Below are 26475 nucleotides of genomic sequence, written 5' to 3' on the forward strand. Positions count from 1 at the left end.
TGCCCAATGCCCTGGAGGAGGATCTTCCCTAATGGACTCAGAAGCATCTGTGTGCGGGCAGAGGCAGGTCCCAGAAGCCCACCTTATGCAGAGTGAGCAGGTAGAGCGTGCCCTGCTCCACAGTGATGTCGTTCATCTCATTGGACTGCAAAGGAACCCCTCCCAAAGCCCAGCGGGCCTCCTGGCCTGAGGCCCTGGACAGCCGGCACTGGAAATGGGCGTCTTGGCCTTCGCTGAGCTTCACATCTCGCAGGGGCTCCAGAATGGTCACCTCAGGGACTAGACACAGGAAGCATGGGCATCAGCCTTTGCATCTGGAATGTTCCCTTGAATGGTAGAGCTCTCATATCCCACAAGTCCCATGATACCTCACTCCAATCCCTGAGAATAAACCCATGGGAGCACGCTACCAATCCCCTTCTCTAGATCTACACAGATATAAACCCATGGGAGCATGCTACCAATCCCCTTCTCTAGATCTACATAGATATAAACCCATGGGAGCATGCTACCAATCCCCTTCTCTAGATCTACATAGATATAAGCCATGGAGCATGCTACCAATCCCTTTCTCTAGATCTACATAGATATAAACCCATGGGAGCATGCTACCAATCCCTTTCTCTAGATCTACACAGATATAAACCCATGGGAGCATGCTACCAATCTCCTTCTCTAGATCTACACAGATGGCAAACCCTGGACTCTGGCCCACAGAGAACCTAGAGGCGACCTTGGGTTTGGACTAGTACAGTCTTGAAAATGTCCTGAGGGATAGTGGGTAGGTCCTAAGCACCAAGACAACATGAGCTTCTGGGAAGCCCACTCTACCAGCCTACCAGCCAGATGCAGCTGTAGAACTACCAGCACACAGGTTTTCCTCACTACCAGAACCTCACCCCCGAAAGAGTGCCTATCTATGTTCCCCAAAATGGCCTGAACCTGTACATTCTCATCCTGGGTGACGGAAGGCCAGGCCCCCGGGAGCCAGATACCTCGGACCGTGAGCTGAGCAGACGATGAATGGCTGCCCACATGGAAGGAGACGGTGCCAGCATCCTCCAGCGTCACACCCTTCAGCTGGAGCATGTGGGTACGGCCATCTCCAAGAACGGCCACCTCTGTGACTTCGTTGCTCTGCAGCGGCAGACCCTGGAGACGCCACTGCACGTCTGTGGCTCCTGCTCGCGACACCTCACAAGTAAACTCCACATCCTCGTCAACCTGCACCTCCATGTCAACCAGTCCCCGTACAATGGTCACCTCAGGCTCTGGAGGAAGGGGACAGAGGAGAGAGGCCTTTTATTAGCCTGAGCCAAGTTCCCTGAAAGCCTTCCTTTTCTGTCACCTGCTGGGCTCACAGGCATGGAAGCTGAGCTGGGGGGAGGGCGCACTTGCTTTCCCCACGGGCCAAGAGAGAAAGCGGTCATACAACGGTGAGTGCTGTGTCTGGCCCTGATACCTTTGCCAGCCCTGTCCTGGCCAGGTCACCATGAAGCAAAACCTTCCGTAGGAATAATTAAGGGCACAGAGAATGCTTCAAAGGCCAGCAATGCTACACCACCTGCTGGCTGGGGAAGAGGAGGCAGGGCTGCCTTTGGGGGTCAAGGTCTGTCCTGGTTGCCATGGCCCTTCGGTTGCAGAATCAGAACTGGAAGTAGTTTAGGAATGAGGGGGAGAAATGTGGAGGTCCTGGCCCCAATATGAGTGGTACCCAGGAGAGCCCTAGGGGGCGGATGTAGCAGGAAGGGCTCCAACTCTCCTCCTGGGGTCTAGCTACTCACCTTTGACTCTGAGAGAGGCCAAGGTCTTCTGGCCACCCACCGCACAGGCATATTCCCCAGTGTCCTTGGTCTCGAGCCCATGGATCAGCAGCTCGCACGTAGCCCCCTGGCGCCGCATCTCGTACTTGGAGCTGATGTGTAGCTCGACACCCTCCTTGAACCACTGCACTGGAGCCCCTGGCTCAGCCTCGCTCAGCTGGCAACACAGCCGGGCCACGCCACCTGCTTCCTGCTCGGTGCTCTGCAGGCCGGTCTTGAACTTGGGCTTGGGGGCTGAGGGCCATGAAAAAAAAAAATACTTAGAGCCACAGGTTCCATCTCCCCGACTCTGACTGAACAAGGTCTCCTGCTCTTAAAAGAGTAGGAGGCGCCGGGCGGTGGTGGCGCAGGCCTTTAATCAGGAGGCAGAGGCAGGCGGATCTCTGTGAGTTCGAGGCCAGCCTGGTCTCCAAAGCGAGTTCCAGGAAAGGCGCAAAGCTACACAGAGAAACCCTGTCTCGAAAAACCAAAAAAAAAAAAAAAAAAAAAGAGTAGGGGCTGGGCACATCCCGGCTCAGGCAGCTCACCTCGAACTGAGAGCCTGGCGATGCTCTGCGCGTGGCCTGCGTCGCAGACGTATTCACCGGCATCCTCCTGCTCCACCTCTCGGACCAGCAGCGCAGCCGTCGCGCCCTCCTGCACCATCTGGTACTTGGCACAAGGGAACAGCTGCAGGGAGCCCTTGCGCCACTCCACGCTTGCAGCCGCCTGGCTCAGCTCACAGTGCAGGCGCGCCGTGGTCCCCTCATCCACCTCCTGGGCCTGCAGCTCCCTGAGGAACCGCACGGGAGCCGCTGCAAGGTTGCAGGGACAGCGTGAGAGCGGGTCCCTGGGTTGTTAAGGGTGTTACAGTCAGGGAACCCCCCACAGTAGATCTGTGGTCAGGATCCACAGGACACTGCTGCAGGGAGGAACCGGGGACCCACATACAGCAGTGGTAGAGGTTGCCGCACCTGCCCGTGAAGCTACCAGGGAAAGGAGAACACCTGAAGAAATAACCCTGAGGGGCCACAGAGACAGGAACAGTTAAGGTCACAGAGACCCTGCCGTGAAACCATGACAGGTGAAGGAAGAACTCTGGGGCAGGTTTGGAAAGTGACTGCGGACACACGGAGACTTGCATCACCTGGCAGGACAGTGGAGAAGCTACCACAGAGGGCGGGCATATGACGATGGGTCTCTGACAAGGGCAGAATGAAGGAGATGCTCAGGAGAACCTCAGGCGCCCAGCTACTACTGGTGAGGGAGGCAGACCTTGGGGCCACCCATTCGAATGAGTTCTCCTGGCTGCGACCCATGAAATAGGGCTGCGACTGTGAGGGTCAGCGTGAAAACTGTGGCCCCGACAGCCGGCCCCCAAACACTGGAGTTGTCGGCCAGCCTCGGACACCTACCCGTAACCACGAGTGTGGCGTTCGTGCTCTGGGAGCCGCAGGTGCAGCTGTACTCGCCCGCATCCTCGCGGCGCACATCCCTAAGCAGCAGCTCAGCCGCACACCCCCGCTGCCGGGGCTCTCGGCGTGCATCAGCCTGCAGCTCCAAGCCACCCTTGCTCCAAACCACAGCGGCGTCGGGGACTGACAGCTCACACTGCAGACTGGCCGTGGAACCTTCCTCCACTTTCAGGTTCTGCAGCGGTTTCTGGAACACCACCTGCGGGGCTGTGAGAGGACGGAGAGGCTAACAGACCTAATTAAAGACGCACCCTTGAGTGCCCTACGGCAGCCAGACAGGGTGAGGACAAGCTTCTCTATAGTGCCAGGGTAGGCCCGGGGTTGATGCAGGATGAGAACACAGGTCTAGGGGGGCTTCAGGGTAAGGGAGCTGATGGGGAGATTGGAAATAGCTCAAGACCTGGCTCTGGGTGCCTGCCTCCCACTTAGTCCATCCAGTCCCCTGCAGGACTATATCCGAAGGACCCAGAGAGGCACTCACGTCAGGCCACCCAGAACAGAATCGAGTCTAGTCATGCCCCTACAGACCAGAACTCAGGAAAGGGCTTTGTGCTTCAAGATCACAGCCTCAGACCAGACCTTGGAGCGTAGCCTAGCTCTTCCAAGGCTGCTGGAATGGTTCCTCTGACACACAGTGTGTCGCACAGACACCAGGAAATAGCCAGACCTCTCAAGATCAGGCAGGGTTCTGTCCTCCATGTTCTGGAGACTTCCAAGATACAGCAGCCATTGGGCTTCACAGAGCCACACTAGGAACATGTCCCCATCTGCAGGGTACAGGACCCACTGGGGGACCTACATGTCCTCTCTGAACATCCATTGAACCCCAATCAAAGAGAATATTTAGCTAAGCACACACAGAAGCTGGAATGTGGCTGGCGAAGGGTAGGATGTCTGGGGACACAGTGGGAACATAGAACATGTTCTGTCCCAACATGATGACCAGCGGTGTGAGGGCCTAAGGGGTAAGTTATAGACACTAAGACCCTGGAGAGTGCTGTGGCTGAGATCAGACAGGACAAAGAGAGCATTACAGAAAAAAATGAGAGAGGCAATACCAGGGAGAGGTAGAGAGGGACAGGGTAGATAGAGAGCAAGAACTTAAGTCCAAAATCATCATGTGGCCACAGGAGGTGTTTACCCGTGATGCTCAGGGTGGCCGAAGTCCTCTCCTGCCCACACAGGCATGAGTACTCCCCAGTATCTGCCACAGTCAGGTCACGGATCTGCAGCTCACACACAGCCCCATCCTGCCTCAGGATGTATCTGTCCCCATGTCTCAGGCTCTCAGACCCCTTCCTCCACTCCACAGGGGCCTTCTTGCTTAGCTCACACCGCATTGTGGCTGTTGTACCTTGCACGGCCTCTTGGCTTCTCAAGCCCTCTGTAAATCTGGCAGGCAGGGCTGGGAAGGACCAAGAAGTCACTGAGAACATGAAACTGGAGAAGCTTGTACACAGAACGCACCACCCACAAAGAACTCAAAACACCACAGAAAACAGTGGCAGGTGTAGATGGTGAGTAGGGGGAAAATCCATGAGGGATACAAAGGGCAGTGAGATGGGCGGGAACACAGAAGCATCTCTTCAGCAAGCAGGATGACTCCAGGTACAGGACAGACGGCCACCAGGTGGCCACAGGAGCTGTGCCACATGCTCCATCAGACATAGCAATAAGACAACATGGAGACACCAAGGCTCAGGTTCAGATGGCCACACGTGATCTTTACCCTTGACACTCAGTGTGGCTGAGGTCTTCTCCTGCCCACACACGCATGAGTACACCCCAGCATCTTCCACAGCCAGGCCACGGATCTGCAGCTCACACACAGCCCCATCCTGCCTCAGGCTGTATCTGCCCCCATCTCTCAGGCTCTCAGACCCCTTCCTCCACTCCACAGGGGCAGCCTTGCTCAGCTGGCACCTCAGCGTGACCATGGTGCCTTCTGTGGCCTCTTGGCTTCTCAAGTCTTCTATGAATCTGGTGGGCAGGGCTGGGAAGGACCAAGCAGTCACTGAGAACATGGGACTTGGAAGGACACGCTGCACAGAACATGGAATACACAAGGAGACATGCATTCTGTCTGGCAAAGGATTTGGCAGAAACAGTGAGACAGGGAACAGATTGGGAGGAAGTAAGAACCCAGGGAGGTGTAAAGAGGACGGCGGGGTGGAGTGAACATGAGAATATTTCCTGGACCTGGGAAAGGGAGGTAGAGATACCCAGATGACCCCAGTTACAGGACAGATGGCCACAGGGTCACTACAGGAGCTGTGCCACATATGAAGAACAGACATAGCATTGAGATAACATGGAGACACCAAGGCTCAGGTTCAGGTGGCCACACATGATCTTTACCCTTGACACTCAGTGTGGCTGAGGTCCTCTCCTGCCCACACACGCATGAGTACTCCCCAGCATCTTCCACGGCCAGGCCACGGATCTGCAGCTCACACACAGCCTGGTTCTGTCTCAGACTATATCTGTCTCCATCTCTGAGGATCTCTGTTCCCTTCCTCCATTCCACTGGGGCTTCTTTGCTCAGCTGGCACCTCAGAGTCACCATGGTCCCTTCTGTGGCCTCTTCATTCTTCAGACCCTCTGTGAACTTGGTGGGTCGTGCTAGGGAGGTCAGAAAGACACAGGCCCAGTCATTCCATGAGAGCAAGTGGAAGGCGGGGCACGGATCACACAGAGAAGACACAGGACTCGACCAAAGGGCACATGCGAATGTGTTGAGAATCTGGTGTGGCATTCCTCAGGCTAGACTGTGCACAGCTCCGCCTTGCCCAATCTGCAGCTTCCTCGGACCTTATATTTCACAGGGACCTGGCATGCAGAGTTAAACATCGTCAGGAGAACCTCAGATTTCCTAGAGAACTTTGGGGTTTGGGACATGACAGTGAGGACAAAGGACACAGGGTTCCAACAACATAAACCCCACACAGCACAAGGCTGTGGGAACGCGGCTGCAGAGGCTCTTGTCTTCTGGGTAACACAACCCAGGAAGCAGGACCGGATCCCACGCAGTGGCGGACAGATGGCGTTCATACTTGGGCAACCACCACACAGATTAGCCAGCTGTGGTCTTTACCCTTGACGGTCAGCATGGCTGTGGTCTTCTCCTCCCCACACTCGCATGAGTACTCTGCAGCATCTGCCATGGCCAGGTCACGGATCTGCAGCTCACACGTGGTTCCCTTTTGCTGCAGCTTGTATCTATCTCCATCTCTGAGGGTCTCCCTTCCCTTCTTCCATGCCACGGAGGCCTCTTTGCTGAGCTGACATTGCAGAGTGGCCGTGCAGCCTTCCATGACCTCCTGGGACTTCAGCTCTTCAATGAACCGTGTGGGCAGGGCTAGGAAGGATCAGGTGGACAGAAGCCATCAAACTCTATGAAGGCTTCGGAGGTCATTATCTGAGTATCCAGGAAGGAAACAGAAGCAGAAGGGCTGGAGAGCACAGGAAGAGGCCGATCAAAGTGTGTGGGCTGAGGTTCCCATGCTGTGCCCACTGAGACGCAGGTTGATTGGAAGGTGGGTACCATCCCAGCCTCATCTTCTCAAGGGCACCTTGTTCTTCCTGTGATCTCCCAATCAATCGTGCATGCAAACACATTTCTTGACTGACCTCCATGACAGGCATCTCCCAACTGTGATGCCTTCCAGCCTCATAGACTGGACGCCTATTCACACAGGGCCTCATCCAGCACTGTCCATGCTTGGACTCACCCTCACAGCTTATGTAAGGCCCTGTCTTCTCCACACCCCACTCCTGTCCTGACACCACTAGATCCACACCCCACCCTTGGGTGTCACCTCCCTAGCTTGTGACTCCTGGTCCCTGAGAGACTGCAGCTGGGGACTTCTAGGCATGCCTTTGATCCTTCCTGCTGTCCTCCCTGCTGATCATAGCTCACCGTGGTTATACTCATCATTGGCTGTGCCCCTCCAAATGTATACTAAATTTCTAATTGATACAACTTCAGAAAACAAGTGTATTTGGAGATTGGCCTTTGAAGAGGTGGAAAATGCTAAATGGGGTCTTGCAGGTAAGTGCTTAACCCAGTAGAGATCACGTCCTTAGAAGATATCTGGATACAGACAAGATGACCATGTGAAGACCTGGGGAAGAAGACAGCTGCCTGGGAGCCAGTGAGAGGCCTTGGACAGAGCCAACCCTGCTGACAATCTGATCACAGGCCTCCAGCCTTCTGAACAGGGAGGAAATTAACCTCTGTTTTAAAAGTCCTGATCTACTGTTCTTTGTGATGGTCACCCAAACAACACAAATTTGAGGATATATTGTAAGAAATACCTAAGAATCTGGAGCTGTCTGGTAACAGGTAATGACTAGTGGCTGGGTGACTTTTGAGATATATATCAGAGAAAATCAAGATGGCTGGGAATGGTCTGTTAGTGGAAATAGGGATATTAATGCCACATCTGATCAGGCCTCAGGCAGAAATGGGGAATAAAACTAGAAAGAAGGAAGGTGACCCTTTGACAGCATCAATGAGCTTGGCCAAATTCTGTTCTAGTGCCTTGTGGAATGCAGAATTTGTGAACAGTGAAATTGGACATCTAGATAAGGAGGTTTATAGGCAAAGTATTGAAGGCATAATCTGGATTCTTCTTTCTGCTTATAGTAAGAGTGAGAGAATAGAAAGATAAAGAACTGCTAAGTAAAATGGGAAGGGAATTGAAGATTTAGAGAATTTACAGCCTACCCATGCTGCCAAAAAATAATGAGAATGTTCTGAAGAGAACTTCAGGATGTAGTCGATCCTGTCATCTCTGCAGAAGCCACAGCTAGAGAGAAAAGGCCATGGAGGACTCTTGTGACTTCAGTAAAGTAAGGACATTGAGAATGTCACACCAGGTGAAATACCACTTAGTCTAGAAGGGACAGAGACCCGAGGGAAGGAAGATGGTGGTCAAACCTGATGAGACAATAGAGCCAACCAGCTGCCACTTGTGTGGCCTTTCAAGTCAATGACCACGGTTAGGTGGGGTGGCTTGTGCCTGTAACCTCAGCACTTTCGAAGCTGAGGCAGGAGATGCCCCACAAGTTCCAGGCCAAACTGCTCTACACTGATTGTTCCAGGCTAGCCAGGGCTACATAGCAAGACCCTGTCTCAAAAAGCAAACAAGTTTAAAAAAAGAGAGTGATTGTCGGAGTGGATCAAGGTCAACAGGGTTGCCACAGCCACCAGGGGCCCCAAGTCTATCAGCTGGGGAGAAGGCACTCTCCTCCTCGACCCTAAGCCATTTCCACTCAGGGCTCTGAGGGCCAGTCTAGAGGACAGGGGGGTTGAACCAGAGAGAATTCTCCTGCCTTGAAATCTAGTAGAGTCACCGTGCTGTTTCAGATTGGTGGGACTCATATCCCAGCCCTTCTTTCCAATTTCCTCCTCCTTTGGTAAGAACATCTATCACATGCCTGTCCCACCATTGTTCTAGGGCAGTGGTTCTCAACCTTCCTGATGCTGTGACCCTTTAATCCAGTTCCTCAGGTTGTGGCGACCCCAACCATAAGATTATTTTCGTTGCTACTTCATAACTGTAATTTTCCTACTGTTATGAATCATAGTGTAAATATCTGATCTGTAGGATAGCCTATGGGTGACCCCCGTGAAAGGGTCACAACCCCCAGGTTGAGAACCGCCACCTTCGAAGCATGGTTCTACCTGGTTCTGTAGCTTCATAGGTAGGAGGTAAATGTTCCTCAGTGTGAATGAAATAGAAAACTTCACACTTAGAAGAGACACTTAGACACCAGGCTGTGTGGACTGGAAGGATGCATTTTTACATGCAAAAAGAACATAGATTTGAGGAGGCCAGGAGGTAGAATGTTACAGGCTCTGGTGGTTTAAATGATACGTCCCCTGTAGTCTCAGACAGGTGAAGACAGACATCTTCAGGGAAAACACTAACAGAACCAAAATCACTGCCAGACCTCAGTGGAGGAATTCCAGCCCCCAGAATTGTGAGCAGACTAGAACAGGAACCCTTCAGATCCTGGCATTATCTCAAAGGAACAGTTCAACGCTCTGAGTTCAACAGTGTGCGCCTGGCTCCTCCAGCCAGGATCTGACATTGCTGTGCATGTCCGTCAAGGAACAGACATCCATCAACTCTGTGCCTGGAACCAACGGACCCAAAATCTCTGCAGGCCTTAGCAAGATGCAAGTGGCCCCAGCAGATCTTCCACTGGACACTGATGAAATATGCAGGCACCACCCTTAAAGCTGCACGCTATTTTTCTCTGGGTCTGTGTCTTAGAACAGGTTCTAGACTGGACTAACCCAGTGTGGTTGGGTGGGGGGAATGGATCACACAGATATATGTCTGTGCACGACATGATGCCATTGAGAGGCACAGGAAGAGCACAGCTTACATGGGAGAGACAGGAGAAAGCAGACCAATCAGGTGGCTACACAAAGACATTACCATCTATACTCAGTGTGGCTGAGGTCTTCTCCAGACCACACACGCATGAGTACTCTCCAGCATCTTCCACGGTCAGGCCACGGATCTGCAGCTCACACGTGGCCCCATCCTGCCTCAGACTGTATCTGCCCCCATCTCTCAGGCTCTCAGACCCCTTCCTCCACTCCACAGGGGCAGCCTTGCTCAGCTGGCACCTCAGCGTGACCATGGTGCCTTCCGTGGCCTCTTGGCTTCTCAAGTCTTCTATGAATCTGGTGGGCAAGGCTGGGAAGAACCAAGCGCTCACTGAGAACATGAAATTGGAGAACACTACACACAGGACACACAACTCACAAAGAACGACACACTAGCAGAGGAACACAATATAAACATGTGATGGAAGGCGCAGGTGGTGAGGAAGGCAAACTCGTGGGAACAGAGAGGGTGGTGGCATGGATGTGAACACAAGAACATCTGGGCATGTGGAAGCACAGGTGGAGACGCAGGATGAGTGAAGGCACAGAATAGATGGTCACAGGCTCACTACAGGAAACCACATGTGGAGACAGAAGTGTCCATGAGACAACACGGAGACACCAAGGCTGAGGTTGAGATCACACACGATCTTTACCCTTGACACTCAGTGTGGCTGAGGTCTTCTCCTCCCACACACGCATGAGTACGTCCCAGCATCTTCCACAGCCAGGCCACGGATCTGCAGCTCACACACAGCCCCATCCTGCCTCAGGCTGTATCTTCCCCCATCTCTCAGGCTCTCAGACCCCTTCCTCCACTCCACAGAGGCAGCCTTGCTCAGCTGGCACCTCAGCGTGACCATGGTGCCTTCCGTGGCCTCTTGGCTTCTCAAGTCTTCTATGAATCTGGTGGGCAGGGCTGGGAAGGACCAAGCAGTCACTGAGAACATGGGACTTGGAAGGACACGCTGCACAGAACATGGAATACACAAGGAAACACGTATTCTGTCTGGCAAAGGATTTGGCAGAAACAGTGAGACAGGGAACAGATTGGAGGAGGCAAGAACCCAGGGAGGTGTAGACAGGATGGCAGGGTGGACGTGAACATGAGAATATTTCCTGGACCTGGAAAAGGGAGGTAGAGATACCCAGATGACCCCAGTTACAGGACAGACGGCCACAGGGTCACTACAGGAGCTGTGCCACATATGAAGAACAGACATAGCATTGAGATAACATGGAGACACCAAGGCTCAGGTTCAGGTGGCCACACAGGTTCTTTACCCTTGACACTCAGCGTGGCCGAGGTCTTCTCCTGCCCACACACGCATGAGTACTCCCCAGCATCTTCCACGCCAGGCCACGGATCTGCAGCTCACACGTGGCCCCATCCTGCCTCAGGATGTATCTGTCCCCATCTTTGAGGGTCTTTTCTCCCTTCCTCCACTCCACAGGGGCAGCCTTGCTCAGCTGGCACCTCAGCATGACCATGGTGCCTTCCGTGACCTCTTCATTCCTCAGGGACTCTGTGAACTTGGTGGGCATGGCTAAGAACGTCAGAAAGTACAGGAATTGTTACACTCGGGGCACATGCCGGGGACAGGACATGACAGGGACAGGACATGAACAGCACAGAAAAGACACGAACCCCACTGAGGGCAGGCCATGGACTGCTCTGCTGTGAACAGGCCATGCATTTTATGTTCTATGGTGTGCCCTCTTAATATCAGGACCATGGCCCTTTCCACAGATCTGGCATGATAGTCAGAGGGAACCAGAAACACACCAGGGTGCCACATTCTCTATAGAACTTCAGCAGCTATGACTCAGCCTGGATGTCAATGGGACATGGAATCTACCAGAAAACAGTACTTAACTCACACTGGCACACAGTAGAGGGAAGCCAGCCATGGATGTGTTTTCTCCTGTTTCATACAGCTTCCCAAAAAGTTGGGACTCTGTCCAGTTAAAAGGAGGTGACACACAGACAAAGGGACAGATTATGGGACAAGCCAGATAAGCGGCATGTCTATAGACACCAAGACACAGACCCCACTGGCCACACATCTTTACCACTGATATTCAGTGTGGCTGAGGTCCTCTCCTGCCCGCACACACATGAGTACTCCCCAGAATCCACCACGGCCAGGCCACAGATCTGCAGTTCACACACAGCTCCATGCTGCCTCAGGGTGTATCTGCCTCCATCGCTCAGGGTCTCGGACCCCTTCCTCCATTCCACACGGGCAGCCTTGCTCAGCTCACACCTTAATGTGGCTGTGGCCCCTTCTGTGGTTTCTTGGCTCCTCAAGTCTTCTATAAATTTGGCAGGCAGGCCTGGAAAGGGTCAAACAATCACTGAGAACATGAATCTCTCTGACGGTCTCTGCATGGACATGGAACCCACAAAGAGTCACGCACATTGCTCAAGAGCCACGGCATGAATGACTGAACTCATAGACCGATAAGAAGGAAGCGGGTAGCTGTGTGTGTGTTGGGGTGGGGGGAAGGTTACTGCAGCAGGAGGAGCACCCACTTAAACAAATGAAAAATACTCAAAGGACATCAGTGAGAGGACAGACGGCTACCACAGGAGCTGTGCCACGTGTGAAGACAGAAGGAAGGGACAGGACCAACAGGAAGCCAAGTCACCCATCTTTACCCCTGACCGTGAGCGTGGCTGAAGTCTTCTCCTGCACACACACACATGAGTACTCCCCGGCGTCGGCCATGGTCAGGCCACGGATCTGCAGCCGACACACGGCGCCGTCCTGCCTCAGGTCATATCGGTCTCCAGCTTGCAAAGTCTTTGCTCCTTTCTTCCACGTCACAGGCGCTGCCTTGCTCAGTTCACACCTCAGTGTCGCCGTGGTTCCTTCTGTGGCTTCTTCATTCTCCAGACCTTCTATGAACTGAGCTGGGAGGGCTAGGGAGGTCGGAAAGACACAGACACAATCACACTCTCTGAGAACACGGAAGACCCTAGATGTGGATGGTCCAGGGAAGACAGGAAGGCCGGCTGCACACAGGCCACACGCTGGGCACACTGAGCACAGGTAAGGATGGGACTTCCCTTGGTCTAGACTGTGTCTCATGGCCACAGTCCATTCTATGGCTCCCACAGGCCCCAGACTGCACATGAGTTTGACTTGTGGGGCTGGGGGGGACAACACAAAGATCACCAGGATCTTACAGAATGCTGGAGACAGGACGCGACACTCAACAACGAAACACACATTGGAGATTGTAAGGGATTAGCGTGCAGGCACGCGTGGGAAATAACAGAGGCGGGGCAGCACATAGACTGGGCAGCCTGACCCTGGCGAAGCAGCAAAGACACAGAGGACCTCGAGATAAGGCGGTCTGGAGAGAGAGCCCAGGACCTGGACAGAGAAGCATTTACAATGGAGGTATCCCTGGCCCTGAGTCTTCTGTGCCCACCCTGTCCCGCATGCAAACTCCATGCTCAGTGGCTTGGCTTGGCTCCTAGGTCACAGCATGCCAATGGTTGTGAATGCCTCCAGCGGTTCTTGTCCTCTCATTTTGATGATGCTGGGAGAGCACACAGGATGCCGGAACCCCACCACCACCACCAAAGTCATAGCAAACCCCACTTCTCAGAACAGACTTAGAAGAAGGAATAGCTTGGCTGGATGGGAAGAAGTCGCAAGTCTTTTCAGCCTGGAGTAGGTGGCCACAGACAGGCCTCTGGCTCCATCTTCACAGTGCAGGCAAATGTGCTGATGTGTGAGAGCAGAGGTAAAGATCCACAGCTGAACAAGGGGAGAAACAATTCGCCTGTCCTTGGCTACCATGTGGGAAATGGTCCCAGAGAAGAGGAGGAACAAACCAGCTCTTGTTTGCCAAAACTGAAGACTTCCTTTGGCTACCAGGCCAAGATTGAGAAGTTTGAACACCCAGCTCTATGTACTCAGAGCATCTTCAGGACTTTGTGGTCCAGGGGTAACTTTGGAAAATGCAGGACTCTCTAGAAAGGCCCAAGTAAGGTATCCATCATGCCTGGTGCTTGTTGGGACAAACCCAGTTCTGCAAGCAGTTGTTTGCCAAGACCTTCTACACCTCAGCCATCAACAGTGTGTCCTGGAGATGGGAATAGGAAGAATGTTTTCCTGTAACCTTTTTCTAACTCTGCATCCATGGAACAGGCCTCGGGTGCATCCTTCTTTCATTTCTTGGAATGTCTGAATGCATGATGGCACCAGGCCTCTGTGTTTTGACACTGTGATCCATCCACATGGCAGCTGGCTTTCATTCAAGTGTCTCCAATACTTGTGGAGATGATGAGAACCACCTGCCAGAGCCTGGACAAAGATGGCCAGGCCTTACCATGCCTTCCTCTTCAGTGCCTCAGTGGGTGGTTCTTCATGGGAGAGCAGAGCCTGCCAGGCCAAGGGCTTTGCGCTTGCAGGAGTTTCATTCCATCTCCACTCTCCAAGATGCCCAGGGTCCTCCAGCAATGTCTATGCATTCCACTGGCTTCCCTGCAGGGAGGTGCCTGGGTCCTCCAAAGACCCCCGACAGAGAACTGACTCATCATTATATCACCAGTCACTCCAAGACAGGAATCCCAGTTCCCTGGACACAACTGTGACTCAGGAACACAGTCCAGCAGGCCAGCCACTCTAGGAAAGTCTGTTGCTGCCCATGCATACATGAGGACTGCTAGGATCCATCACAGCCAGGCTCCAGGGCTCCGTATATCCTATCTGCCTCAATCTGTGCATGCCTCTGTCTCTGATGTCCTAATGTCCCAATGTCCAGGGAGGCACCTTGTTCTGTTCACACTACAAAGTGACCTTACTCCCTGTAATGCCCTCCCCAGGCCTCTAACTAACTGTGAAGTACTGTTCACAACTGCAGGGGACACACAAGCACAAAGACCATTAACTTCTGGAGCCACAGACAAAAGCGGGCCCCAGACACTACGTGTACAACACAGAACACAGAGTGGCCAGAGGCAGGATCATCAATCCCTTCCCCAATGGGAAGACGTAGAACTGACCAGTGAGGACAGGGCCAAGCTCACCCCCATGGACTTGTCTTCACCTCTTCTCACCACCATAAGATAATCCCCCACCTCCACCTGACTCCCAAGGATCAGGTGCCCACCTCTGCCTAATACCCGTGGGGTACACCTTCATCTCCATCTGACTCCTACATGTTAGACCTTCACCCTGACTCCCATGAGGTGGGGCCTCACCTTCATCTGACTCCTAAGGGGTGGCCCTCAACCTTGCCTGACAGTTACATGGTGAATCCTCACCTTCTCATTCAGGCACGTGTCAAGGCTGTCCCTTCCTGGATTCCTGCTGTGTGGGCCATTCCTCCATTTACTGCCTCCCCCTTTTCCTGGTGTGCCTCCAGGAGCTACAATTGCATCTTTGTAATTGTTTTCACACACCCATACACACACACACACACACACACACACACACACACACACACACACACACACACACGAAATCTCACCCATCCCAACCAGGACACTGGGATTGGGAAAGACCCAATTCTCCATTGCTTTCTGGCATCTAAAGTGGGTCCCATACAACAAGTATGAGAAATACCAGCTAACAGAATGAAGATGAGACATAGAAAAGCAGGAGAGGTGGATAGAAGAAGACGCTCAGGCACAGAGCCACCCATGCACGGGGGGCCGGCACACAGGAACACACGTGGTCTTTACCCCTGATGGTCAGCGTGGCTGAGGTCTTTTCCTGCCCACATAGGCACAGGTACTCCCCAGCATCTGATGCAGCCAGGCTGCGGATCTGCAGCTCGCACACAGCCCCATCCTGTTTCAGGGTGTATCTGCCTCCATCTCTCAGGGTCTCTGCTCCCTTCCTCCACTCCACAGGGGCAGCCTTGCTCAGCTCACACCGCAGCGTGACCATGTCCCCTTCTGTGGCCTCCTGGCTTCTGAGCCTTCCGATGAAGTGGGCGGGCAGAGCTGGGGGGGGGGAGCGGATTGGAACGTCAGATCGGCTATAGAGTGCTGTGGGATAGGACATGACACAGGACAGGAAGGGGAACAAGACAGAAGACAGCAGGGAACGGGGAAGAAGCCCGCAGGAGGGCTCAAGAGTGGGAAGCCAGCTGTGGATGCTACGTTTCCCGGTTCACACAATGGCTCAAGCAGTGGGGTGGGGTCCTCAGTGGGTCCTCAGGGGGTGCAGAAGATGCATGAACAGGAGGAAAAGGCATTGGAGGAGCTGGGCAGACAGCACCAAGTTAGCTCACGGGTAAAGCCCTGCTCCACACGGCCACACGTGGTCCTTACCCTTGACGGTCAGCGTGGCCGAGGTCCTCTCCTGTCCACACACACACAAGTACTCCCCCGCATCTGCCGCAACCAGGCTACAGATCTGCAGTTCACACACCGCTCCATCCTGCTTCAGGCTGTACTTGTCCCCATTTCTCAGGGTCTCTGCCCCCTTCCTCCACTCCACGGGGGCCTCTTTGGTCAGCTCACACCGCAGTGTGGCCGTGGTCCCTTCTGTGGCCTCCTTGTTCCTCAATTTTCCTACGAACTGGGCAGTCGCGGCTGCAGCAGGTACAGAGACAAAAGACCTCGTTACTCCCCTGTACTGAGGTGAGTTTCCCACTGGGCCCTGAGCACAGTACAGGTCAGGCACGCTTACTTTTCACTGTGAGTGTGGCTGCAGTTGTCTGGTCCCCAAAGGAGCATGAATACTGCCCACTGTCCTGGGGCTTTAGGTCTCGGATGACCAGCTCCAGCACAGCCCCCTCCTGGCGCAGGCTGTACTTGCTGCTGGACTTCACGACGTCATCTCCATGACGCCACTCCACAGGCGCAGCCACGGATGACAGCACGCAGCGTAGAGTAGCAGCCCTGCCCTCTGGCACCTCCACATCCTTCAGGGACTCCCTGAACCGCACGGGCCGAGCTGTGAACAGCAGCAAGTACAGCTGCTGTTATATAGTTATAGATGGTCCTCTTCCAGGAGTCCACCAAAGCCAAGTCAGGAATGGGCCACAAGCAGGGTCAGGAGACCAAGAGAAGGGGAGAAACTACCGGAGGAGTAGGGACCCTGAGACACAAGGAAGCCAAGTGCCCTACACACACAGCAGACAGAGGCAGAGGAGAGGAACCAGAAGCTGCTGGGGGGCGGGGGCTGCCTCCAGTGGAAATATTTCTTTTCTTTTTTCTTTTTTTTTTTTTTGTTTGTTTGTTTTTGTTTTTTAGAGACAGGTTTCTCTGTGTAGCTTTGCACCTTTCCTGGGGCTCACTTGGTAGCCCAGGCTGGCCTCAAACACACAGAGATCCGCCTGGCTCTGCCTACCGAGTGCTGGGATTAAAGGCGTGCGCCACTGGAAATATTTCTATTCTTACCCCCCAAACATGGCCACCCAGAACTCACCATGGACCCTGACGATGGAGCTGCTGGAGGTTCCGCCAGCCTCACATTTGTATCGCCCACCATCTTGCAGGGTGGTACCAATGATGACCAGCTGGGCCCGACAGGCTTCATAGCTCATCTGGCATCGTGCGGAGGGCCTCAGGGTCTTCCCATCTTTGGTCCAGCGCACAGAGCTATCCAGGGTGGTGGTTTCACAGACAAGGGTCAAGTCCTCGCCTTCTGTGACTGTGACATCCGTGAGTGGCCGAGAGAAGATGCTCGGCTTCTCTGGGGGATAGAGAAAAGGCAAAGGGACTTGGGATTGTGGTACCTGTACGAGAGGACTAACACAGCGGACCATGCAATGGATGGTATCAGTATCGGCCTCTTGCCCTCAGGCTGGAGCCAGATAGAAATGCTGAGCCAGACAGAAAGGCGGTTCCCATCCTGGAGGAAAACAGCTCATATCACATCACCCACAAATTCTGTCTTCGGAAATTAACTGAAAGAAGCCAACTCAGTCTTCTGAATCAACTCTTAGAGATGGGAGACACCCCCGCCCCCATGCCACTGGCTACCTCCCTGGGATGAGAGACCCCCTTGCCATTGATAACTAATCTTGCCTCTCCATGAGCCCCAGGACCACACTGTGCACCAGGCAGAGCTCGGGAAGAGCTGTCATCTGCCCCTCTTCAAGGCTCCTCTAGGCCATGCAGTGTCCCCATCATGGATGGCCCTTAGACACAAAACCCACCAGTCACCCGCAGGGCAGCTGAGGTCCGCTGATCACCCGCCTCGAAGTAGACAGTGCCTGAGTCCTTGAGTGCCAGCTGCCGCAGGGTGAGCACGTGGTAGCCTCCAGGCTGGACAGCGATCTCATTCAGCTCATTGCTGTGCAGGGGGGTCTTATCCAGGAACCAGTGTACCGGGCTGTATTCAGCAGGGGAGATACGGCAGCAGAACCTGGCGGAGGAGCCCTCCTGGACGGCCATGTCCTCTAGGTCCTCGGTAATGCGCACTTTCTGGCCTGCTGGGCAAAAGTCACGTCAGAGCTCCTGCAGCCTAGGGCCAGGGTTGGTTAGCTGCCAAGAGAAATAAATGGCTTCGCCCGAGGCCCCAGGTGGGGCCATAAGCAAGTAGTCTGCTTTACCCCTTGTCAATGAAACTCGAAAGCAGATTGAGCCATGTAGTCCTTTGGAGGTCTGAACCCCAAACCTATATCCCCCTCTGAAGTCCTTTTGCTAAGATGGTGGAGGGTCCACAGCCTGCTGAAGTTCGCGTACTCTCTCCTGCCCTTCGTACTGAGCTGGGCTTGCCAACAGACAGGCTGCCTGCTCCCACTTACACCCGCAGGGCTCATCACAGTTCAGTACAATTCACACTGCGGTCAATCTCACATTGACAGATGAACAGTGGGTGCAAAAGAGGTGACAGTTACCCCCACTCTGCTGCAGAGACTCGACCGACTCCACCCTCCCCATCCCCCCTCCACCCGGTCCTTTCCATCCTCCTCTCCGGTTCTGTGAGATGGAGTTTTCAGCATCCACAAACATGAAGAATTTGTGGTATCTGCCTCCCTGTGCCTGGTTTAGCCCACTTACATTTCAAAGACCTCAAGGGAAAGCTTCAAGTCTCACAGCATACAGACATGATGACTACTCAAGTATGGAAGTGCCCGAGAGCCTGATCAGATCACTTCATGCTGCCAACACATCCCCAGTTATCACACTGTGTCTCACAGGTAGACACAAACGGGTGTTGATTGAAATAGATTGAAATAATACAAAGAATTGTGCCTACATTAAAATTTAAATTGAGGGTGCCAGGCAGCGGTGGCACAAGCCTTTAATCCCAGCACTCGGGAGGCAGACCCAGGCAGATCTCTGTGAGTTCAAGGCCAGCCTGGTCTATATAATGAGATACAGGACAGGAACCAAAACTACACAGTGAAACCCTGTGTCAAAAAACAAACAAAGAAACAAAATTTAAATTGAGGGCTGGGGGGTGGCTTGGTAGTTTAAAAGATGAACTGCTCTTCCAGAAGATTCAAGTTTGGTTTCTAGCACCTGCATCAGAGGGCTCATACCCACCTGCAACTCTAGCTCCAGAAAATATAAAGCTTCTAGCCTCCTCAGGAATCTACACTCACATGAACATACTTACTTCCACACACACATACACATGTGATAGAATATGTAAACTCCTAGGAATAGTTGGTTGCTGTTGAATTAAAAATGGTAGAGTTGCCGGTGGTGGCACACTCCTTTAATCCCAGCACTCGGGAGGCAGAGCCAGGCGATCTCTGTGAGTTCTAGGCCAGCCTGGTCTACAAATTGAATTCCAGGACAGCCAGAGCTGTTACACAGAGAGAAACCCTGTGGTGATATATTGTGAATCCTAATAAAATTTGCCTGAAGATCAGAGAACAAAACAAGCCACTAGATTAAACATAGAGGCCAGACAGTAGTGGCACACACCTTTAATCCTAGCACTCAGGAGGCAGAGATCCATCTGGACCTCTGTGAGTTCAAAGCCACCCTGGACTACATGAGATTGTCTCAGTCTAGGACAGAAACAGCCAGGCAGTGGTGGCACACACCTTTAATCCCAGTACTTGGGAGTCACAAGTCTTTAATCCCAGCACTAAGAAGGAAGTGATAGTTGGGTGGAGAAAGGTTTATAAGGTGTGAGGAGACAGGAACTAAAGCCTTTTGGCTGAACTCGTCGACGGAGGCCTTTGGGCTGAGGACTGACAGGCTTTCAGAGGATTCGTGGAGTTGGCAAGGTGAGACGTGGCAGTGGCTTGTTCCTCTGTCTCTCTGATCTCTCAGCATTCACCCCAATATCTGGCTCCAGGGTTTTTTATTAAAAGACCTACTAGAATTCATGTTACAAAACCCTGTCTTGAAAGAAAAAGAAGAGGGAGAAGAGGAAGAGGAAGAAGTAGTAGAAAAAAGGAGGAGGAGGAGGAGGCGATAGACATGGGTCCTGCATACACACAATTGCACCCACACATGCCTTGGAGGTAGGACTCTACTCGAAAGGCCCAACACTGGATGGCACAGAGAGAAGGACTCTGATCCGTAGGCTGTCACACAAAGAACAGCTCTACTCTACCCACAGGCGTCTGTGTGGTTCACACTTAAGATCTACAGTCCACTGATTTTCTTTTTTTGGAACACGGTCTCGTGCATCCCAGGCTAGCCCTGAACTTGCTATGATCTTCAACTTCTCCTCCTCCTACTTCTGTCTCCCGTGTCTTGATGGAGAGTTGGTCTGGAACCGCACAGATATCAAAATCTGAGGGCACTCACGGCCCATATAAAAAATGAAGTATTTGCACTCTGCCTACGTCTGCTGGCACACTTTAAATAACTGGTTTTCAGTAGCCAATTCAATAGAAGTACTCGGTGCAGCGCTACACTGTATTGTTTGGGGGACAGTGACAAGGAAACAAGTCTGTGTTCATCAGCCATATTTTCCTTTTTTCCATTTGTGTGTGCAGTGTGCATGTGCGTGCGTGCATGTTCGCATGTGTGGAAGCACATGTGTGTGCATGTGCACATGCATGTAGAGGCTCAAGGCTAATGTCAGGAATCTTCCTAACGCTCTTCCACCTAATTCAACGAGGCGGGGTCTCTCAATCAAGCCCAGAGCTCACTTAGATGGCTGGACTTGATAGGCAGATTGCTCTGAGGTCTACCGTCTCCACCTTCCCAAGCAGCTGCAGTGCCATGAGCTCTCGGGGATCCAAACCAGGTCCATAAGCTTGCACGGCAGGTGCTTAACATCTCCCCATCCCTAGCCACACAATTTCTTTTTCCACATGTTTCTGAATAATGAGAAGCTAGATCTGAAGATGCAGAATTCACAAACAGAGAGGGCAAACTTTGTTACTTCTAATTTTCTAATGCTGAGGCTTCTCACAAACATGAGTAACGTCATGTCCTGGAGGCAGACTTGGTGGGGGGGGTCCAGTAAACACCAACCCGGACTCCACTGTAGGAATGCAGAGCCAAGTGAAGGCTGTGGTCAGGAGGGCTGGGGTCCTCTCTGCTCTGATACCATGACACATCCCTGTTACCCAGGCTGGACACCACTTTCCTTCTCTACAAACCAGAGAGAACAAAGCTCTCACGCTGCATATTGGAGGGGCAAGGTGCTTCACAAGTGAGAACAGAGAGAGCAACAAGCAAGCAAACCAACAACAAACTGTACCTGTAAGTTCTGCAGAGACCATGCTTGTCAAACCCTGCCTGGCGCACACAAACACGCTCTTGAGTCCCTAAAGAAACCCCCTCTTGTTCCACATACACCAATCATCTCCAAGTTTGCCTTTGACCTTCTTGAGCTCTGCAGCAACTCAGAACAGATGCCCTGGACAGCCATCTGCCCAGCAGGGATAACCCCACCAACCACAGACACCAGCTCCTGCCCCATGTCTGAGGGAACCCTGAGCTCTGTACCCAAGCAGCTCGTGGCCGCCTGTCTCCCTCTATGCCTCCTTGCTCTGGGATGCACCCTGGGTTTTCATTTCGATACCATGCATCCCCAACAAGATGACTGTTCTTTAACAACATTGTCTCTATCCTTTTCTAAACTGACACTGTCAATATTGGTCACAATGATAGTCAGCTCTCCACTCAGAACACATGGGGCTCCTTAGCTGCCACATGGTAAGTGGTCCCTCGCAATAAATGACACATCACGTGTGCAAGCACACACAGAGCACACACCCTGGGACTCAGCACAGGCCTGGATGCTGTGAGAACACAGCAAACACCCACTGTACAAATGAGGGCCGTCCATCAGCTCCTTCACAGAAGGTCACACTAGGAAAGCCTGAGATGCTCAGGTGATATGCTCTACCCTTAGACATACAGAAACTAAGGCTGGGCTGGTCCAGAACAAGCAGAGTCCTGATGACTAACCACTTCTGAGCCTCCAGAGTGAACTTCAGACAAAGCAGGCCCGAGCACCCACCAAGGAGCCAAAAGCAGCATGCACGTGAGGGCTGCCTCACCATGGACGAGGAGCCGGGCCTGGGTCCGGGCTTGGCCAATGTCACAGGTGTAGGTATCACTGTCTGTCCTCTCCAGGGCATTGATGGTGAGCTTCAAGGTCAAGCCCTCCTGGCTGGGGGCATGCTTCGCTGAGGCACGCAGCTCCAGGAGGCCTTTGCGCCAGGTCACGACAGATGCTGGGTGCTCTGTCTTGCACGTGAGCACAGCTGTACCCTTCTCCTCCAGCTGCAGGTCAGCCAGCTCCTCCGTGAAGCGGTTTGCCTTTTCTGGCGAGGGACAAAACAGGCAGGGACAGGGGCATAAAGCTCCTCTCACTATGCAGGCTCTGTCCCCGCCCCAACCTGAGCACACAGGCTGACCGGAGCAGGCGCCTCCACTGAGGTCCTGGGGTTGGTCCAAGGCCATGCTGCAGGGCAGACAGGCGGGGTAGTGAGCTTACCTTCCACAAGGAGCCTGGCGGTGCTTCTGGAAGCTTCCGTCTCACAGGTGTACTCTCCAGAATCCTTGAGTGAGGCCTCGCGGACAACCAGCACGGCCCGCGTGCCTTCGCTGAGCAGGTCATACTTCTGACTCTTCCGGATGGCCTTCCCATCTTTCAGCCAGCGCACGGAGGTGCCCGCCCTGGACAGCTCACAGCTTAGCGTCACGTGTTCTCCAAGCGTAGTCCGCTGGTCCTCCAAGGGCTTTGTGATCTCCACTGGCCTCTCTGAAATAAGGAGAGATGGTTCCTACGAGGCACACCCAGAACCAGCCATGGCCTAAGACACACAGTCACTGCAGCAATGCCTTAGAAGTGGCCTCAGCCATGGCCAGGATGAGGACAGACAGGCGTTTAGGAACATGCATTTTCTAGAGATCAAAACCACAGCCCTTGACTCCTGGGACCTGAGACCCCCCCCCCAGAGGCTCAGGACTTTGAAGTGCTGGAAGCCCTCATTAATGGTGAGACCTGGGAAGCATGTGCTTGCTACAAGGGCACCCATTCAAGGCTCCTATGGCCCCAGCTTGGCTGGTCCCCGTGCAGATCAGGAGCACCAACTGTGTGAGTCGGAAGCGCAAGCTGCAAGACATCGGAGGCTACTTCCCAGCCTCCCTGGCCTCTGCTTAAGTGTCAGACTGGCCAAGTAAGCTACATGCACCGAGAGCGGCCAGCCGATGGGTGATAGACCAGACTTCTCGGCTTGCTCTAGAAATCCAGATGCTCAGGCAGGAATATGACTTCCTTCAATAATGGAAATTTCCCCCAGCACCCCCAAGAGATATACTGGGTCCCCACCATGATGGGCAGACAGTCCCTAGAAAGAGCCCAACAGTGCCCCAGTTCACAGTGCCGGCCCCTGGTCCCAGCCACAACACCCACCTCTGATGATGAGCGAGGCCTTGGATGTGAGGCCCATCACTGAGAAGACCACCTCCCCTGCATCACTGAGCGCGGCGTCTTTGACTGTCAGCGTGTATTTGCGGCCCTGGCGAGTGGCCCGAAAGTGGCCAGAACTACCCACTGTCTTCCCACCGACGGTCCACACTGCTGGGTCACTGTCACTCTCGTGGGACAGGACACACTCAAAGCTGCAGCTCTCTCCCTGCACCACCTCCACTGTCTTTAATCTCTTGGTGATGCCCACGTGCAGATCTGTGGGACATAAGAAACAGGTCACCAGTCAGCCCACAGATGTCAACCGGAGGGAACAGTAGTACCACAGGCCAGGCAGTGGGACAGGTCAGGTCACACTGCAGGGCCCGGTTTCCCACTGTCCCTAACTCCACACCTAATGACAAAGAGTTCCATCACCAAATTGGAACCAGAATCCTAGCTTCGAGCTGGCATGGCCTAGTGTTTCCATGATTGACAACTGTGAGCTGCAATCAGGGTGGTTGGGAGGAGGCTTCCCCACATCTCTAACCATCTTGTAAGACCAGGAGAGGAGGGACAGGTACCCCACAAGTGACCCCTTCCAGAGACAGCAAGTCTAGTCTTAAGGCTGACACAGAGCCCCAGAGGGATCATAAATGAATAGGCTACCAAGCTGTCTCCTCCAAGCCAGGATGCCAGACCTGAGCCAGGACAGTGGGTGGCTGGCCAAGCTGAGAGAGGTGTGCTCAAAGGGACCTGCCTCTTTAAAATAACAGTGCTGAGCGGAGCAGCAACTATGAACCTAGGAACTTTCTGAGGCTCTGTAGAGAATGGGAACATAGATGGCCTGTAGACCTGTTCACCTGCGGGATAGGACATCTGCCCTTGGCCTGGGAGCCCTTTACAGACTGTCTCCTGGTCCTACCTCTCAGTATCCCACACATGCCTGGCTATGTGGACTTCCTCTCAATCCCAACACATGGTACAAAGCAAATGTCAAGGATCTGAGCAGATCCACACCAGCCCGCACACTGTGAGGCTCTGTAGACAAGTATTCCTTAGCCCATCTGCCTGCCCTGGACATCAAAGGGCTACATTAAGCCCTATGTGCTACAGACAACTTCTCTGGTACCTCCTGGATACACAGAATAGCCTTTCAGTCTTGAAGAGCAGCCTGGAGCTTCTGGAAGGAAGAAGGCCTAGCACCATTGTGATGGTTTGAAAGAAAATGACCCCACAGGGAGTGGCACTGTTAGGAGTGTGGCCTTGTTGGAGGAAGTGCGTCACTGTGGGGGCGGGCTTTGAGGTCTCACACGCTCAAGCTATGCCTAGGACACAGTTGCTTCTCCTGCCTGTGGATCAAGATGAGGAACTCTCAGCAACTTCTCCAGCATGACCATGGTGGCCTGGACGCCACCATGCCCCCTGTGATGACAATGGACTAGACCTCTGAAACTGTAAGTCAGCCCCAATTAAATGCTTTCCTTTCTAAGAGTTGCCATGGTCATGGTGTCCCTTCACAGCAATAGAAACCTTGACTGCGACAGCCATCCTGCACAAGAGCCCCAGCCGCTCACCATGCACGCTGACCCTGGACCGGGTCTCCTCGCTGCCCACGTGGCAGGTGTACAGTCCGGCATCCTCATGGCTCAGGTCGTGTACCGTAAGGCCCCGAGAGCCTGCCTTGTGTAAGAAGTCATACTTGTCACTGGGACCCAGCTCCACACCGTCTTTGCGCCAAACCACGCGTGCTCCAGGGTCTGAGACCTCGCACTGCAGGGCCAGCGTACCACGCTCTTCTGCAGACACGTCATCCAGTGCTTTCAGGAACACCACTGGCTTTGCTGGAGGGATGGCATGGGCCGGTGAGAGGAGCCTGGGCCCACCCAGGGGGAGGGCACCCCACGGACCCCACAGGACTTCTCACCTCTGACCACTAGCTGGGCAGAAAGCGACACCTTTTGGGAGGTGGCACGCACAGTCCCTGCGTCGGCCTGCCGGACACTCTTTAGCACCAGTGTGTGGAGACAGCCCTCGTGGCTGATCTCGTGGAAGCTGTCATTGTACAGGGGCGTCCCATTGAGGGACCACTCGACGTCCTCGTCCTTATGGGACAGCTCACATGAGAAGCAGACCCGGCCTTCCTCCATGGCTTCAGCATCCTTCAGCGGCTGAATCACGGTCACCTCCCGAGCTGCCAGGGGCACACCAGCACCTTAGCACCACACTACCAGCCACCCCCCCTTTCCCCTGGAGTGGGGCCCACTGCCCGGCCCTCCTTCCCGGCTCTCTACCTTCCACAGTAACCTTGGCACTGCTCTGGGCGTTACCCGCCTGGCACCGATAGAGCCCAGCATCAGCCGGAGCGAGCCGGAGTATGCGCAGCTCTGCCATCTGGCCCTCCAGCGCCATCTTGAACTTTTCTGACGGGGCCAGCGGGGTGTCCTCCTTGTACCACTGCACAGCCTTGGGGGCCGGCCTGAAGTCACAAGACAGGACTACAGACTGCAGCTCGCGCCCTGCTTTGGGCTCCAGGGGTCGCGTCAATACCACGGGGATGTCTAGAGAGGACAACGCAAGGGCAGGGCTGGGGCCACAGGAGACCAGGCCACCCAGCCTAGCCTGGGCTCTAAGCCGTTTGCATCCACAGCCCCTATGATGCGCCTGGCCACCTCCTTTGGGGGGGGGGGTGTGCTGCCCATGCCCCTCACTGCCCGCACACACCTCTCGGTCCCAGCCAACATAGACTACCCCACGCTGCCCTGGCCCAAAGCCCTGACGTGCCTGAGTGCCTACATCCTACTTGGCAGGCCTCTGACCATATCCCTACCCCCCAAAGCCAGCTCCTAAGCACCCCGTGTGCTACCCAGGGCCCATGTTCTGCCAACACTCTGTAAACCACTGAGCAGCGTCCACGCACAGCCTGGAGCCCAAGCATGGTTGCTTTGGCATGGGCCACCTGTGCCTGGCCACTGTTCCTATGTCCTCCCCCAAGCCATGTCCACCCACGGCCCTACACTGTGGCCACCCACGTC

General features: G+C 53.8%; 1 protein-coding gene across 1 annotated transcript in view; it reads right to left on the reverse strand.

Annotated features, from left to right (window-relative positions):
- The window catches only part of Obscn (obscurin, cytoskeletal calmodulin and titin-interacting RhoGEF), a 144774-nt gene that overhangs the window by 55855 nt on the left and 62444 nt on the right, over positions 1–26475 (reverse strand). Inside the window, 27 exon segments of the mRNA XM_037201174.1 lie at positions 83–279; positions 996–1271; positions 1785–2057; positions 2351–2617; positions 3218–3484; positions 4419–4682; positions 5007–5270; positions 5636–5899; positions 6372–6635; positions 9730–9993; positions 10340–10372; positions 10375–10602; positions 10968–11039; positions 11042–11230; positions 11757–12020; positions 12346–12609; positions 15388–15651; positions 15982–16245; positions 16343–16609; positions 17084–17350; positions 17817–18089; positions 22086–22352; positions 22526–22792; positions 23447–23719; positions 25018–25284; positions 25368–25634; positions 25735–26001. Coding sequence (XP_037057069.1) covers positions 83–279; positions 996–1271; positions 1785–2057; positions 2351–2617; positions 3218–3484; positions 4419–4682; positions 5007–5270; positions 5636–5899; positions 6372–6635; positions 9730–9993; positions 10340–10372; positions 10375–10602; positions 10968–11039; positions 11042–11230; positions 11757–12020; positions 12346–12609; positions 15388–15651; positions 15982–16245; positions 16343–16609; positions 17084–17350; positions 17817–18089; positions 22086–22352; positions 22526–22792; positions 23447–23719; positions 25018–25284; positions 25368–25634; positions 25735–26001 — 6593 coding nt within the window.

The sequence above is a fragment of the Peromyscus leucopus genome, chromosome 8b (genome assembly GCF_004664715.2).
Source record: "Peromyscus leucopus breed LL Stock chromosome 8b, UCI_PerLeu_2.1, whole genome shotgun sequence".
NCBI classification, from domain to species: Eukaryota; Metazoa; Chordata; class Mammalia; order Rodentia; family Cricetidae; genus Peromyscus; species Peromyscus leucopus.